General features: G+C 33.2%; 1 protein-coding gene across 4 annotated transcripts in view; it reads left to right on the top strand.

The window, feature by feature from the left end:
* LOC123526184 (nephrocystin-4-like) overlaps positions 1 to 16,724 on the top strand; it is a 56,591-nt gene that overhangs the window by 12,431 nt on the left and 27,436 nt on the right. For 2 of the 4 annotated variants that reach the window (XM_045305231.2, XM_045305229.2), the window contains exons 1-7: positions 5,648 to 6,168; positions 10,176 to 10,325; positions 10,761 to 10,942; positions 14,287 to 14,345; positions 14,843 to 14,995; positions 15,524 to 15,717; positions 16,529 to 16,689. In XM_045305231.2, the coding sequence (XP_045161166.2) occupies positions 5,851 to 6,168; positions 10,176 to 10,325; positions 10,761 to 10,942; positions 14,287 to 14,345; positions 14,843 to 14,995; positions 15,524 to 15,717; positions 16,529 to 16,689 (1,217 nt within the window). In that variant the 5' untranslated portion in view covers positions 5,648 to 5,850. Of the gene's footprint in view, positions 1 to 5,647; positions 6,169 to 10,175; positions 10,326 to 10,760; positions 10,943 to 14,286; positions 14,346 to 14,842; positions 14,996 to 15,523; positions 15,718 to 16,528; positions 16,690 to 16,724 lie in introns of those variants that run through there. The other 2 variants (XM_045305230.2, XM_045305232.2) reach the window with 2 other exon arrangements.

Here is a 16,724-nt window from a genome sequence, read left to right as displayed (position 1 = left end):
TTAGGTGTATTTTGACATATCTGTACCTTGTAAGAATATTTTTTTCTTTTTGGTTAAATTTCTTCCCTTTGTTGTTCCTGTCCTTTGGACTTAGATATTTTTTCTGAGGACCTTCTTGTTCTCAAGTGCAATGATAACAGGTGAGCGATATAGGGCCATCATGGCCCTCTTGTTGAGAGTTTGCCAGCCTGTTTCGTAATAAAGTTTTTCAAGTGATACTAATCTGGTTGTACCTGTCACTATTCTTGCCGCTTCTGTCCAATTTTTGTTTTTTGTATAAATAACATTTATCAAATACAACATCACTGTATTCCAAAAGAGATAAAAGAAAGGTAAATTGTTTCTAATGATTTTCTATCAAGTTAAAATTTGAGTGACCTAATAACACTCTACCCCAAGCTTTGTCCAAAATATAACTAAAATATAAGCACCATGTACAATCATTAGGAAGAAGTAGTCCTAAATGTTTATGTTCAGTTACTTCAGCAGTTTGCTGGTCTTTCATGACTTTTGGTGGATGAAATAGTGTTGTTTTTTTCCGAGATATAGTCATAGAATTTGTCTTTTGGGCATTAAAAGTAACTAGCCATGTTTCAGCCCACAATTCAATTTTCTGTAAGGCACTATTAAGAATATTTGATGCTTGAATAGGATTGTTAACAAATATGGACAGGCTGGTATCATCAGCAAAAAGTCTTATATTTGCTTGAATATCGCGTACAATGTCATTAATATAGATTAAAAATAGCAAAGCACGTAAAGTAGAACCCTGGGGGAACTCCTGCTTTTATTTTAGCATACCTTGATGATTTACTGTTAAGTTGTACTTGCTGATATCTATTCGACAAATAACTTTCAAACCAGGAAAGAATTGTATTTGATAGTACAATAACCTTAAGTTTTAGAAGAAGTCCCTTGTGTCATTGTTATTACTTTATCAAAGGCTTTGCTTATATCACAGAATACAACGCTTTATTATTTACCAGATACAACAGCTTCACAAAATTTATCTGGTTATTTATTTGTTTGATTCTGATTTCAAATGAACTTTAACCCACACTTAGAATTATCAATATCATTATTGCATGGATCCAGACTACTGTCTTGTTTGTTAATGAAAAACGATATTTAAGTGGAAAAATACTTTTAATGATGTTTTTTTTCCTCTTCGAGTGTTTAGAATGTGCTTCAAGTAAAGGCACCACTATTTTTCAGTTTTAGTCGAGTGCCAATTAAAAAATTAGGCCCTAGTACTTTGATCTCCGTACTTGCACTTAGTGTCTAATAATATCATGCAGGTTGAAATTAAAGCTGTTCTTTATTAACAAAATTACTCATTTGAGAAGAGTAAAACAGATAGATCAAAGAAAAAGGTAGAGAAATACAATGTAGCATGCAATGTTGAAATAGATTCTTTTATTTGATTCTATACTATTTACTATGTTAAGCCATACAGCGGTATATTTATTAACCTTGTTGAAATATTTGATCATTAACTTTTAAATTTAGACTATTTAGATTTGTAAATATTTACCGAAGTATTTTGTAACGGTAGTAGAAAAATCACACCACCTAACCAAGATAGGTACGTACCATAGGATTTCAGCCAATCCAGAATGAGATATACCGGGTATGATTGGAAAATGCTAAAAATAATTCACTGGTCACATCAATTCATACATGTGCTTTATCTATACATAAGTTTTAATTAAAATTCAGTTCAATTCAATTTTTCTCCAAGTTCAAAAATTAAAGTGATAAATATTGGTCAGTGTAACCTAACTTGGAGGTTTATCGGGTGAATTTAGATAACATTATATAAGTGCTGATATTTGTGTAAAACATATTCTTAATTTTCTTTTAAGTGTTAAATTATTTCCAGTGAATTAAATGTGAGATTTGCTCTGATTTTTAATAGAATTTTCAGATTTTCTGAACTTTATGGATTTTAAATTTTTTTACTAGTGTTTTCTTTATTCTGTGTTGTGTTTCATGTTTATCTGCTTGTTTGAAAGTGGAGATGCTGTTGTTGTTTCTAAAATAGATTTGAAAATTTAAAGAATATACATATAGCATTATTTTTTTTCATGAACTTTGCTATTGCTTTAAATATATTTTATCTGTTTGAATACTTAAACCCATTTTGATTCTTTTATCTGCTAAATTTCATTGTAGGCTTTTAAAACTGATAAAAATTAAAGCCAGTTTAAGTCCATATACCATGTTTAGAAAGTTTATTGTTTGTTTGCTTCAAGTGAAAAGTATCAAAAGATTTAGAGAGGATGGGTTTTCACAGAAACTTACTGTTTTCGAAACAGTGCGGTAAAAATAAATATAACATAAATGCAAATAAAGTAAGACTTCTGTATTTTCAAAAGTTGCACTGTGAAGGAAATAACCAGGGGTGTTGTGTTTTTATTCAAGAGAAATATCATATAAGGCAAAAATAGATACAGCTAACTGTGTCAGCTAAGATCAATTATTGATTAGTAAAATACAAGGTTCATTGACTTGTTAATTGCAAATCAATTTGAATAGTAATAAAAAAACTTGTTAAATTGTATATTGCTAGTCGATGTAATTTTTTTTACGTATTGGATTCATGTCCAAGGCCGCATGATATTGATCAGTATATATATATAAATATAGGTCAACTGAGCATTATAAAAAAGTCAAGCAGCTTTACATATTATAATGTGTAAAGTTCCATAAGGCTATTTAACAGATAAAACAGTTGTTGAAATATGGCTTGTCCACGATGCGATATGATACAATATGATACGAATACAATATGATAGAAATACAATACACTACAATCCAATACAAATTTTATTTAAAGTTGATAAGTACTACTTTCAAATTCAATATTACAAGTTAAAGCCATAATAGGGAGATAATCAAAAACATTGTAATTTGTATTGGTTATTATTTTCTTCTATGTTAATTACGATACTCAAACCTTTTACAAATATATGAGAAACTATTATTGAAAATAGAATTCAACAAGAAATAAGTATAGTTTTGTGTTCATAACAAAAAATTTTGGCTGCCACATTATGAACAAAGGCTTTAGGAGCATTTAAGCAGTTTTAATTTAAGTTTTAAACAGTTCAGTGAAAATGGCATATTACTACTCTATGACAGATTTGATACAAAATAAAATGTCATAATTTTTATAGTGTTTTTTTTTTCATCTTTGAATTTCTAGCTACTCCATGTAAGTTGTTTTTCAAAAAGAAACAAATATTTGTATGTTTGGCCTTCTGTGTATAACATTATATAAAAATATCCTACCTGTATATGGAAGTAATTAATTTGCTCCTGATCAATATTGAATTAGATTGTTGGCTGCAAATTGACAATAATAAGGTTTCTCATGTCCTCATAACAATACCAATAAAATAGCAGAGTATTCATTAACATACAGACACCATAGCTGTGACAGGGATCCTTATATATTATGTAGTGTAAATAATTTATTCACTCATAACCATTTTGGAAATGACGTTGAGCTTAAAGAAACAAAAATATTTTCTGTGACACTTACTTAAATCAGTATGTCTCATGTATATCTATCAGGTGTGAGTTTGGGGCAATTGACAGTTAAAAGGAGAAACTTGAATATGAAAGAACAAGTTCATAGTCTTAATTAAACAGGATTTTATGTTAGAAAATCAACTGAGTTTGTTTGATAGTGAGTCTTGCTCTTAGTAATGTATTTTTTTAAATTCTATAAAGCTTTCATACTGTTTTGCCTATTTATAGAAAATTGGTAAACAATATTTAGTTACTCTCAAGGCTGTATGCATTAATATGTAGATTTGTTTCAATGGTGATACATGTATGGAAATCATGTAAGGACCTTTAAGATTATTCATTTTGCTATCTTCAGTGGTACTTACCAGCATGTTTCTTTCCTATCAGTGATCGGAGTGATCAATTCGTAAATTATTTATGACCGGAGTATTTTTAAGTTTCATGTTTGTAGATCTAGCTTTACAGTTTTATATTAGGTATCAAGATAGAAAGATTTTATATTTGAATCTGCCATTTTGACTTCAACCTTAAAAGTTTAAAAATTGATTTTTGAAGGGATAATTGCTTTTGCTTGAAATTAAATATCAGTAAGGAATTTTGGGATTTTTTTTGTGCTCCTGAACTTTAAAGGAAGTAATTGTATAGGTTGTGCTTTATTTAATGATCAGTGTAGAAAATACAGTACCCTTTTTGAAGGATAATTATTATGTGTTATATTTGAGTTCTTTGGAGGTTATAATTTTTAACACAAACTCATTTTCCTTTATGAGGAGTTTATAATAATTGGACATATTGGGTTTAAAAAGTCATCTAATCTTTGTGTAAATTTTATCTAAAATTATGAACTGGTGTATAATTATAATTATGTGATATGTAACTTAGCAAAGGGCATTCCAAATGGTTTCTTGTAAAAAACATTGAAAATTAATGGAATACATTCTTTTGTTAAAATGCTGAGAAAGAATATGTTCAGTTTAAACAGAAGATTTAAAGGTGGTCAGTTGGAATTTTACATGTCATAAAACTAAAATTGTTGGAACTTACACTGACATGAATTCTCTGAACATTGGTATCATTAAGGGAAGTAATTTTAAACCCATTTGACTCAGCCAAGAGATATAGTGTGTATACATTTTATGGAGATTTTTTTTTACTTTAGAAGAATACTTTTATGTTAAAAAAAAACATGTTATTATAATTTTCCCTTTTGTAAAAAAGAATTAAATGTAAGCAAATATTTTAAAGAAGTGAAACATTGCAGTCCATTTATTACCTCCCATTTGTTATTCTTGAAGACAGAAACAGTTGCAAAGACACATGTAAAAGCAAACTATTGCAATAGATTATAGTGTCAGATGGAACAATGAATCAGAACGTTTTCTGTACATGTATTGGATGTGATAAATTTGCTTTTAAAAAGCCTTCTGATTTGAATTTGAATTTGACTATAACATAATAAAACATAAAATTGTTTGTTGAATAAATCTCAAACAAAAACAATTATAAATAAAATTATGTCATGTTGATGCTACATGATACTACTGAACACATTCGATTTGAAGATTTTACTAAGGCAAATAATTTTATAGCTATATTTGAGATTATTAATTTTGTTTTAATGTAATAAAATGCTGTCTGTCAGCAGTGCAGACAATTTTACCTCATTAAAGCTTAAACTCATATATTATTTCATATCCGTAATGAACATCCATTTGGGATTCAATTATTGATGATTCAAAATTGATTTTCAAGCCTCAGCAAAATGGACTTGATGTGATGCCTCGGAAGGTACATAAATTAATTACGTATATCGCATGATTTCAGGACGTTTACTCTCTCATGAGTCTGTATGGTATTGATTTTGGAATGATTTATGCCATTAGTTGCAAAATGAAGACATAGATTTTATTCAAATTTTAGATGCTTTGATCAGTCATAAAATAATTCAATATAGATCAAAGGAACTTAATTCATAAACAAGTATTATAATTTCTTTTAAAGCGATTTTTTAGGTGGGGGGGGGGGGGTGCGGATAAAAACTGTTTTTCACAAATGATCATTTTTTTAAAATTTTTCTTAAGTATTTGGTTAATACATTTTTATTACTTTACTGATTCGGAACAAAATTCCTGGATAATAGCAGGTTCAAGGAAATCTTGTTTTAGGTGTTTGGAGCATACATGAAAATATTTTCTTGCATATAGAATTACATTCTTCATTTCAAGCCACAATTAAAGATCACTTTCAGCAAAATGTGATATTGTGTGGAAAAGGAATATTTGAAATTTGACAAAATGTGAATATTAAAATAAAATGGCATGGGTTGAGGAACGGAAAACAACATTTTCTGGTGTAACTGAGCAGGATGAAAAATCAGGATCTAGTCAGAATGGATTTAAGAGAAACAGTTATATGTCACAGTACCTCCATAATGAAAAACAGGAAGTGATATTCGGTGGTTATACCCCTAGTGTTACAGATGGTGCAAAATTGACTGAGAGGCTGATTCAAAATCGGACGTTGCCTCATCCGAGAGATGGTAATGTTGAAGATGCAATAATAACTGTGCCATTATGCATTGGATTGATAGGTGTGGAAAACGTATTAGTGCCATTTTCCTTTTTTAACCAGGTAATACTAAATAGAAGGAAGGGTTTTATAAAGTTATAAAAACTCTGTTTCTTTTGTACACAGCAAGCCGTTGAAATGAATGGACTCAGCAACAATATAACAAATGCTTTTTCAAAGTGCTATTCAGGGTAGAGATTTATATCCAACAATTACACGACAAAAATTTTAAGCTCGACTATTCAAAGATTACCCATGTGCCGGCATCCGTGTCCACATCGGTGTCCCGATTTGGTTAAGTTTTTGTATGTAAGCTGGTATCTAAGGCCTTTTTGTTAAAAAGTTGAAAACAATATTTTCCAAGGCCATAAAAACATTTAGGGTCGGGCCAAAAATTTAGGGTAGGTCGGGATACCGGAAACAGACAATTTTTTTTTTACTCCTAAGTAACCACTTGTGGGAATGGATTGAAACTTCACACACTAAGTCTTGTTCACTGTGATAAACTGGCTTACATTGCACAGGTTCCTTGACTCTGTATTGCTTATTTACAAATTATGCCCCTTTTTAGCTCATCTGATTTTTTGGAAAAAAAATGATGAGTTATTGTCATCACTTGAGCGGTTGTCGGCGTCGGCGTCTGCGTCGGCGTTGCCTGGTTAAGTTTTATGTTTAGGTCAGCTTTTCTCCTAAACTATCAAAGCTATTGCTTTGAAACTTGGAATACTTGTTCACCATCATAAGCTGACCCTGTATAGCAAGAAACATTACTCCATCTTGCTTTTTGCAAGATTTATGGCCCCTTTTGTACTTAGAAAATATCAGATTTCTTGGTTAAGTTTTATGTTTAGGTCCACTTTTCTCCTAAACTATCAAAGCTATTGCTTTGAAACTTGGAATACTTGTTCACCATCATAAGCAGACATTGTACATCAAGAAACATAACTCCATCTTGCTTTTTGCAAGAATTATTGCCCCTTTTGGACTTAGAAAATCAGATTTCTTGGTTAAGTTTTATGTTAAGGTCAACTTTTTCTCTTAAACTATCAAAGCTATTGCTTTGAAACTTGCAACTCTTGTTCACCATCATAAGCTGACCCTGTACAGCAAGCAACATAACTCCATCCTGCTTTTTGCAATAATTATTGCCCCTTTTGGACTTAGAAAATCATTTTCTTGGTTGAGTATTAAGTTATGTTATGTTATGTTATAAACTATCAAAGCTATTGCTTTAAAACTTGCAACAGTTTTTCACCATCATAAGTGGACACTGTACATCAAGAAACATAACTCTATCCTGCTTTTTGCAAGAATGAAGGCCCTTTTTAGACTCAGAAAATCAGTGGTAGGGCAATATTTCTATTATACAAAAAAAATCAGATGAGCGTCAGCACCCACAAGGCGGTGCTCTTGTTCAACTTGAGTTAAGGTTAAGGTTTTATAATTATGTAAGCTGATATCTCTGTACCCACTAAAGGGAATGGATTGAAACTTCACACACTTGTTCACTGTAATGAACTGACATGCAGTGCACAGGTTCCATAACTCCACTTCGCATTTTTACAAAATTATGCCCCTTTTTCGACATAGCTGTTTTTGGTTAAGTTCTTGCATGTAAGCTGGTATCTCAGTACCAGCTAATGGGAATGGATTGAAACTTCATATACTTGTTCACCATCATGATCTGACTTGCAGTGCACAGAGTCAATAATTCTACCTTGCATTTTTCAAAATTATGCACCTTTTTCGACTTAGCTGTTTTTGGTTAAGTTTTTGTATGTAAGCTGGTATCTCAGTACCCACTAATGGGAATGGATCGAAGCTTCATATACTTTTTCTTCATCATGATCTGACATGCAGTGCACAGGGTCCATAACTGTACTTTGAATTTTTACAAAATTATGTCAGATATTTCAGAATTGGTATAGCCCGCCCGCTTAGCTCAGTAGGTAAGAGTGTTGGTCTATGGATCGAGGGGTCGCGAGATCGATCCTCGGGCGGGGCGTATGTTCTCCGTGACTATTTGATAAACGACATTGTGTCTGAAATCATTAGTCCTCCACCTCTGATTCATGTGGGGAAGTTGGCAGTTACTTGCGGAGAACAAGTTTGTACTGGTACAGAATCCAGGAACACTGGTTAGGTTTACTGCCCGCCGTTATATGACTGAAATACTGTTGAAAAACGGCGTTAAACCCAAAACAAACAAACAAAGAATTGGTATATTCTTTACAGAATATGCAGTTGTATGTTATTTTGATAAAAAAATAACAGTAAGGTAGAAAAATGTAAAACCTCTCTAGATATAATGTCTTTTATGAATTCTGGTGAAACAGATTGTTTACAAAAATATGAGAAATAGAATGTTGTTAAGTCTATGGGGAAAAAATCATTTGAGAATTTTTAATTTGGCACATAACTTTTATCTGGTATGGATGGTTGAATATACACAATCTGACTTCTGCTGACCACCCCCCACCCCCACCCCCCTCCACACCCTTCCAAAAAACACACACATATACACTCACTTCACTCTGTATAACACTGTCCAATCTGACTCCCTGATCTATCATCACTAGCCTAGCATTTCAATGATTTTCTATATGACTTGTATAAAAGTTCTCAAGATACAAAAGTCCTGTTAGATGCTACATTATCAAAGGATTGTTATAATTAGTGTATTTGTATTTAGAACAAATCATTTGTTCCAATCACAGGTAGAAAATTCCATTTTCTGTGTGTCCTATATACAATTCAACCTTACCTAGGTGTCTTACTTGGCAACAGCTACAAAATTATATCTGTTAATTTGATTTGATTGCTGCACCAGCTACCCAACTATGTGTTAATATATTGATATTTTTGCAATTTTGTTAATAACTCTACAGCAGCCATGCTGTTCTGTCAGTGTAATCTGATTTTCTTGTCTGCAGATTTCATCAGCAGGAATACTACCATTACCTTGATTAATTTATAGGTTAAGGTCATGCAAAATAACTACAGTGTTTCAGAGTACTTCACAAGATATTGTTTTCATATTATGGGGATTGGGAATGTGTTATCAATTGCATGAGAGAAAAAAATGTCACAGTTTCCCTAAATAATGCAACAAACGTATATGTTATTATCTGAGTGCTATGTACATGTATAAAATGGTTACCCAGTTTGATTAACTGTTTCATGTTCAGCAGAGATGCACAAAACCCTTTCAATGAATGTCGCTGATCAGGCATGGATTGTGGCTGCACTTCTAAGTTTTGAAGTTACAAACTGTTGTTTTGTTAATAGTTTGATTTTTTTAGAACTAAATCACAGTTATTCACCAGGGTACTTTTCTTAATTTATGTAAGTAGTAAAGTTATTTCATGGATGTTTGAGTAACAGTCAAAAGCGGTGTCTTTCATTATTGGGAACAACATTTAGAACTGTTGGCCTATTGGCCTCTCAGCATTATTTCTAATGATGCTCTTTTTTCAATGTAGCAACATTTTGACCCCAGAAATATTGTGACTGTATACTTGGATATTTACCACCTAAGATGATACATGATTTCATTTTGAAATATGTAATTTGAAATGATTGTTGTCGAGCCCGCTTGTGGAAGCAAAGACAGTTGTCCAAATGGCTGTTCGGTGTATGTGGGTGCATCCGTGTGTGCGTGCCTCCATCCGGATTTTTTTGTCCAGACCACAACTTGACATGCATGGAACAGTCTTGTTTATATTTGGCATGAATGTTAACCTCAGTGAGACGGAGTGTCATGCGTAAACCCCAGGATCCTATATCAAAGGTCAAGGTCACAGTTGGAGGTCAAAGGTCATATCAGATCTTGTCTGACCCATAACTTTGACATGCTTTGAGGAATATTGTTTATATTTGGCAGAACATTTAACTCAATGAGACAGGCTAAGGTCAAGGTCACAGTTAGGGATCAAAGAGGGAGCTCAACATGTTGCTTGTGGGCATCTAGTGTGAAATGATGTCTAATGTAAACTGTTTCTTTCTTCATATAGCAGGCTGTAACCTGTTATGTGCAACAAAATATAATGCAGTTTTTTTCTGTTTTACAGGTAGAGGGAATCAATAATGTAGAATTCCAGCTGAGAGTGAGCCTTTTTGACCTAGCCTATCATCAGTTCTTTGGTCGGCAATGGGCAGGGCAATACTCAGAACTGACAGGCATAGGTGGCCAATCAAAGCCAAAGCTCCGCCTCTCACAAGTAAGTAGCCTATGATGTAGGGTTTGTCCAGAAATGAGATGGTTTTTGTAAGATGCTGGGCGGGGCATATTAGTAATCAGAGTTTTTGCACCTACCCCACTGACTGAAATAGTGAGTATACTTTCAGCAAAGACCATCATGTTGGTTATTTACTCCTGATATGCCAAAGGGCCATGAGAGGCCCATGAAATTGGAGTTCCAGTATGCTAATATTTGTTGTAAGTTTAATAAAGTTATAAATTTATCTAAAGTCTAACAAGTTGTCCATTATATTAATCTATATAGCAAGTGATTTACATCAACTTGGTATTCAAGGTATCAAACTGCAATACCTTGTAAGAGTAAAAATCTAGCATTTATGTACAGAAGTCAAATTCTATTACTGATAGAAGAATATAAAAAATAGCTAATGACTTTTTTATGTTTTGTTTTCAGAATATTTACTTCCATACATCTATAGTCAGTTCCAACATAGTGGCTGTGGTTGAACTTGTATCTTCAGGATTAGATGAAGGGGGCCGTCTTAAAAAGATTTCTTGTGGGTGGGGTATAATTAGACCCTTCAGAGATGAGGAAATTCCTGACACAGCCAGAGGAATTAAACCTCCTACACAGAAGTATGTAACATTCTTGTCTTTTCTAGAATATTACTGATTAAAGACTGCCTCATGATTTTGACCACGAAAATAATTACTTGTAGTTGTACCCCCGACAACAAAGTTGTGAGGGGGGTATAGTGGTTTCAGGTTGTCTGTCTGTCCGTCCGTCTGTCTGTCCTTAGACACAATCTTGTGCGCACCATTTCTCCTCATCCCCATGACACAATTTAATGAAACTTCACACTAGTGATCAGTACCAACAGTAGTTGTGCATGGTGCATGTTAGGTTCTTTCAAAAAAAAGATTGCAGAGTTATGGGACTTTGTTTTTTGTTACTATACTATATACATAGACACAATCTTGTGCGCATCATCTCTCCTCATCCCCTTGACACAATTTAATGAAACTTCACACAAGTGATCAGTAACAACAGTAGTTGTGCATGGGGCATGTTAGGTTCTGTCAGAAAAAAAATTGCAGAGTTACGGGACTTTGTTTTTTGTTACTATACTATATACATAGACACAATCTTGTGCACACCATCTCTCCTCATCCCCTTGACACAATTTAATGAAACTTCACACAAGTGATCAGTAACAACAGTAGTTGTGCATGGGGCATGTTAGGTTCTGTCAGAAAAAAAATTGCAGAGTTACAGGACTTTGTTTTTTGTTACTATACTATGTACATGGACACAATATTGTGCACACCATCTCTCCTCATCCCCTTTAGTGATAGCTCTAGTTTTAATTGTTTTATGATTACATAACGCATATTTTTATGTGGCCGTCTCTGGAAGAGCGGGGCATATTATGTGAACATCTGCGGCGGGTGGCGTCCAAAAGCATATCCGCTCTCTAAGTCAAACAATTTTCATCTTATCTTCACAAAACTTGGTGACAATGTTTGTGGGTATAAAATCTTGGCCAAGTTTGATAACCAGCAAAATCACTCCAGGCACGGTTGAGTTATGACCCTTGAATTACTCAAAATCTGCAAATTTAGCCTTTTCTGCCTTCTAACTCAAACAGTTTTCATCCGATCTTCACCAAACTTGGTGACAATGTTTGTAGGCATAATATCTTGGCCAAGTTTGATAACCAGTAAAATCCCCCAAGGTACTCTTTGAGTTATGGCCCTTGAATTACTCAAAAATCTGCAAATTTAGCCTTGTCTGCTCTCTAATTATTTTATTATTACATAACGCATATTTTTTATGTGTCCGTCTCTGGAAGAGCGGGGCATATTATGTGAACATCTGGGGCAGGTGGGCGGGTGGCGTCCAAAAGCATATCCGCTCTCTAAGTCAAGCAATTTTCATCTGATCTTCACCAAACTTGGTGACAATGTTTATGGGCAAAATATCTTGGCCAAGTTGGATAACCAGCCAAATGGCCCCAAGCACTCTTGGGTTATGGCCCTTGAATTAGGCCAAATTCGATGACGGGTGTATTTTGTGACAGTCTGCCACTCTTGTTTACCATTTTGTACATAATACTTTCTTAAAAGGACATGAGAAGTTAGAATCGAAGTTGAGTTAAGATTTTGTGTTGAATCAAGAGGAAGAGAAGGCTAAAGAATTTCTGTGACAGCACTTGAAAAGCAGCAAATAAATGGTACTGGTTACCTTCAATACAAGGAAAAACAAGTGACTTTATGTCCAGATGTTTTTCCAAGGAATTTGACAGATTATGCAACACACTGCTGTTAATTCTTATGTTGAAACTGAAACCAAAAATAAAAATTGTCAGTGTAAAAGAAATTACTTTGAATTTCAAGATTCGAAGGGAAGCAGGAACATATGACAATAGATTTTCATTGATTAAATATGTCATAAAATCATGTTAGTCTGTGGTATTGGCTGTATTACAAATCTCTTTGGACTGAAAGTAACTTTGTTGGCACTAATAACATTGCTTTACCTTCGAAATGTTGAGATGTTTTGACTATGTTGTAAGAAATGATGTACTGATCTCAAAAAGGGTGAATACTTACCAACACTAAACACTTTCATACAAAGCAGGGCTGTACTTAAGTCAATACATATAAACAAGACTGACAGAATGATGTGTGTTCATATATTATTGAGAGGGACTATCATTTTTTGCAGCTCCTGCAAGAAAGTTATTTTATATACATCTGTCAGAAAAGCTCTATTCATAGTTGATCACTGTGTCTCCCCTGCTGGCTCAAAAATAATTAAACAATAAATAGTATTAATTGTGGAGATAAGTTTATCATTCTTAATTGCTGATATAACTTATGATATAACCTAAGATGTTGAACTTTCTTAATTGCTGATACAGCATGAAAAGTTCTATCATTCCTTATTGCTGATATAACATAACAATGTTATATAATTATTAATTGCTGATATTACATGAGAAGGTAATCATTCTTAATTGCTGATATAACATGACAAAGTTATCATTATTAATTAAGAAATAATTTATAGCAAAACTATTTTTTAACACTATACACACGATGGGCAGTAACATGTTGGGCATAATAATTATATTGTATGACATATAATCGCCTGAGTGTAGAAATTTTGTTCATTCACGGTTTTGTTATAAATCGTTTTTGATTCTAATATGTCTTTAATTATAAAATTTATATTGAATATGATAAAACCATTGTATGGCACCAAATGGTAGGTCATCATGTACTTTGGTTTATACATGCTAGGACCTGAAATGGTAATACAGAATAATGTTGCAGAATAGTTCAGTTAGGGTGCAAATGATGGTGAATTATTCTGAACCAGGCATAATCAACTCAGTGTGTATGTGAATTAATCAAACACTTGTTCTGTGTGACATTTCATTTTAAAATGTTTTTAGTAAAATATTTGATCAAAGTTGAATGTGCTATTTCTCAGTGCATATATGGTGCTATAATATCAAGTTAATGTGACTTCAGTATAATAACGTTGTTATGATTTAAGCATTGCTAGGCATCTGAACGACGAACTGATTTTATTCAAGAGCAGATCACTAAATGAGATATACTATTTCGATTCTAACACGTTACCAAGGACTTTAAGGTACATCCTTGATGGCATTCATTAAATATAAGCCCATTTTCAATCAGTTTCTTTTCTAGCTTGCCGCTATGCCGTTTAACACTATGACGTAATAATTGTGATGTCAGGACAGTCAATTGTTGTATAATAATTCACTGTTTTCAGCCTTCTTTGTTTAATAGGAAAATAAATCGGATCATGTTAGAATGTATAATAATTCACTGTTTTCAGCCTTCCTTGTGTAATAGGAAAATGAATCGGATCATGTTAGGATTGCTGATATATCAGGAGATCTAAATTTAAGAAATTGTTGCTACATATTTCATAATATTTTCAGGTGTCAATTATATAATGGCACTCCAAGAGCTTTGTATTTCATGGATGAACCAATTGAAGGTACTTGTTTATTTAGTTATTCAACTGTTTTCAAATGTCTAGAGATGATTCTTAGTGTTGGAAAAAAGTCTTGCAGATAACAAAGGCTTGATTCATTACATGTATTAGTTAAATACAACTTCACTTAATTTCAAATAGACTGAAATAATTGGTGTTTTAAAAGTTAAGATCTGTAGGAAAAGTTTAGTTTTGATGAAATACTGTGAAATCATTTAATTTTGTTGACATGAAATTTCGTGGTTTTGGTCAAAACAGCAATTTTGTGGGAATATGAATTTGTGGATTTCAACTTTTGAACATAAAACAAATGGGAATTTTACTTGTTTGTTGGGAATAAATTTTGTTGACTCACTCAGCTCCAAAATCCACGAAAAGTATTTCCACGAATATTAATGATTTCACAGTAGTTACAATGATAGATCAAATTTTGAATTATATTGGAGGGTTTTATCTGTAGAACCATTACTGTATATTGATGTTATGTGTATGTTTTATAGACTGCGAGTTTCTAAGGCCTATACCAGACTGTGAGTTAGGTTTTACCATTGCTACACACAAGGCTATGTACAAAGTAACACATCTGTTACCCGAGAACACAGTTGTTGGCAACAATGACGTTATTCCAGGTCTCTTTGATAGCGACTCAGCAGGTAATTCATTCAATAATTGGATGGTTTTTACATTGATACTTTGTAAAGCATTATTATAGAAGGGTATTGACTTACAGACATAACTGAACAAAACAGCATAACTTTTTACATGAAGAAAAAGTAAACATGTGACCTCTAACTCTTTAGGAGATCTGATATTTCTAGGCTTTTAAGTGGGCGCTTAATTTTCTGTTGTTTTTGGAGCAGTTCTGCTTTTTGTCTATGTTAATTAAACATGGCAGTTTGAAAGAATATACAGCAGTATTTTTTAAAACCAAGAGATTGGTTACAAAATTGGAACTTCCATTAATGACAGTAATATCCATTCCTTTTTGGTCAGAGCTGTTGGTTTTCAGCACTGTTTGAAATCAGATTTATTTTTACATATCTCGGTGAAAATATGTCTGAATTCAATGTATAGCCACTTTATTTATAAAAATGATGGAGGAGTCAAATGTCTTCTAGCAAAAGGAGGAAGCTCTATTTGCTGTTGTACATCATAAAACTTGTGACTATTGTTTGTTTAAGCCAAAGACAAACTGAAGAAGCCAAAGAAGTTGAAGTCTTCAGCTTGCACTATAGAGCATGTGACGTTACAATTGAACCCAACGATAGAAAAGTTTGAGGAAGAACTGTGTGAGACTTTACAAGAAGATAGACTCAATATGATGGGAAAACATTCTGACGGTACTTCCGTGGTAATAATGGAAAGAAGATTACTGGTAAGAAGTGTTTGTATAAACTGTTAGATGCTAGAGATTGTTGCAACTCCTTCTAAGCTTAATACCATAAAACCATTACTCTTTGTGGAGAATTAATTTTCATGATTTTTTTGTAAGTTCACAATGTTTAAATTCATACAAGCGACTAAAATTTCCATTAAACAGCTTACCTCAAAATATGCTGTCTATATCTAGTGTTATTTCTAGGGCTCAAAAAGGGCAGGGTGCTACTAAAAAGGGGCAGGGGGGCATCCGTACCGCGATTAGGAAAGAAGGGCATTTTCTAACATGTTGTTTGAGAGGGCTTTAGAACAATTACACCTGATTATGGTGTTGCTTCCCTTGCATTGAAGTAAGGATTACAATCAAATACAATATTATACAGTTCATTTCTTTAATCAGTTGAATAATTTCATATCTTTTGCAAAATTAGCATTCATATAATGTAATCTAGCTTAGGTGATTATGCAAATTTGAGGCTAATGCGAAGTAACGGGGCGGAGCATAGGACCGATTTTAGGGCACTTTGACGGCAGTTGAAAAGGGCAGTAAAGGGGCGGAACATAGGACCGATTTTAGGGCAGCGTGGCGGCAGTTAAAAAGGGCGGGGCGGGGCGCCCCGCTGCGTCGCTCTAGAAATAACACTAATATCTTAATGTTTGCAGGAAAATAGTAACAGTTTTATGCAAAAGAAATTTAACAATTCCTCGTTTTTTTGTATAAGTGTCATATATATATATATATATATTGGAATGATTTTGTTTATTTTATATACATACACTTGAATAATACAGCCTTGTTTAAACGATAGGTTGGTGTACACAATGGCTGGACATTTGTAGAGAAGCCTCAGACATTTTTACTGGATGCCAAGAACATATCTATGAAATCATTGAAGCCCGGTGCTAGCCCTACATTCAGGCGAAGCCAGAGGTTTAAAAGTTCCCACAAATCACAAGGTGCTGAAGATGGGTATGTGGACTTTAATCTGTACTAATCTATTTTAG

Source organism: Mercenaria mercenaria, chromosome 14, assembly GCF_021730395.1.
Source record: "Mercenaria mercenaria strain notata chromosome 14, MADL_Memer_1, whole genome shotgun sequence".
Classification (NCBI taxonomy): Eukaryota; Metazoa; Mollusca; class Bivalvia; order Venerida; family Veneridae; genus Mercenaria; species Mercenaria mercenaria.
The sequence above is the reverse complement of the archived record's forward strand: the minus strand, read 5'-3'. Positions and strand labels throughout refer to the sequence as shown.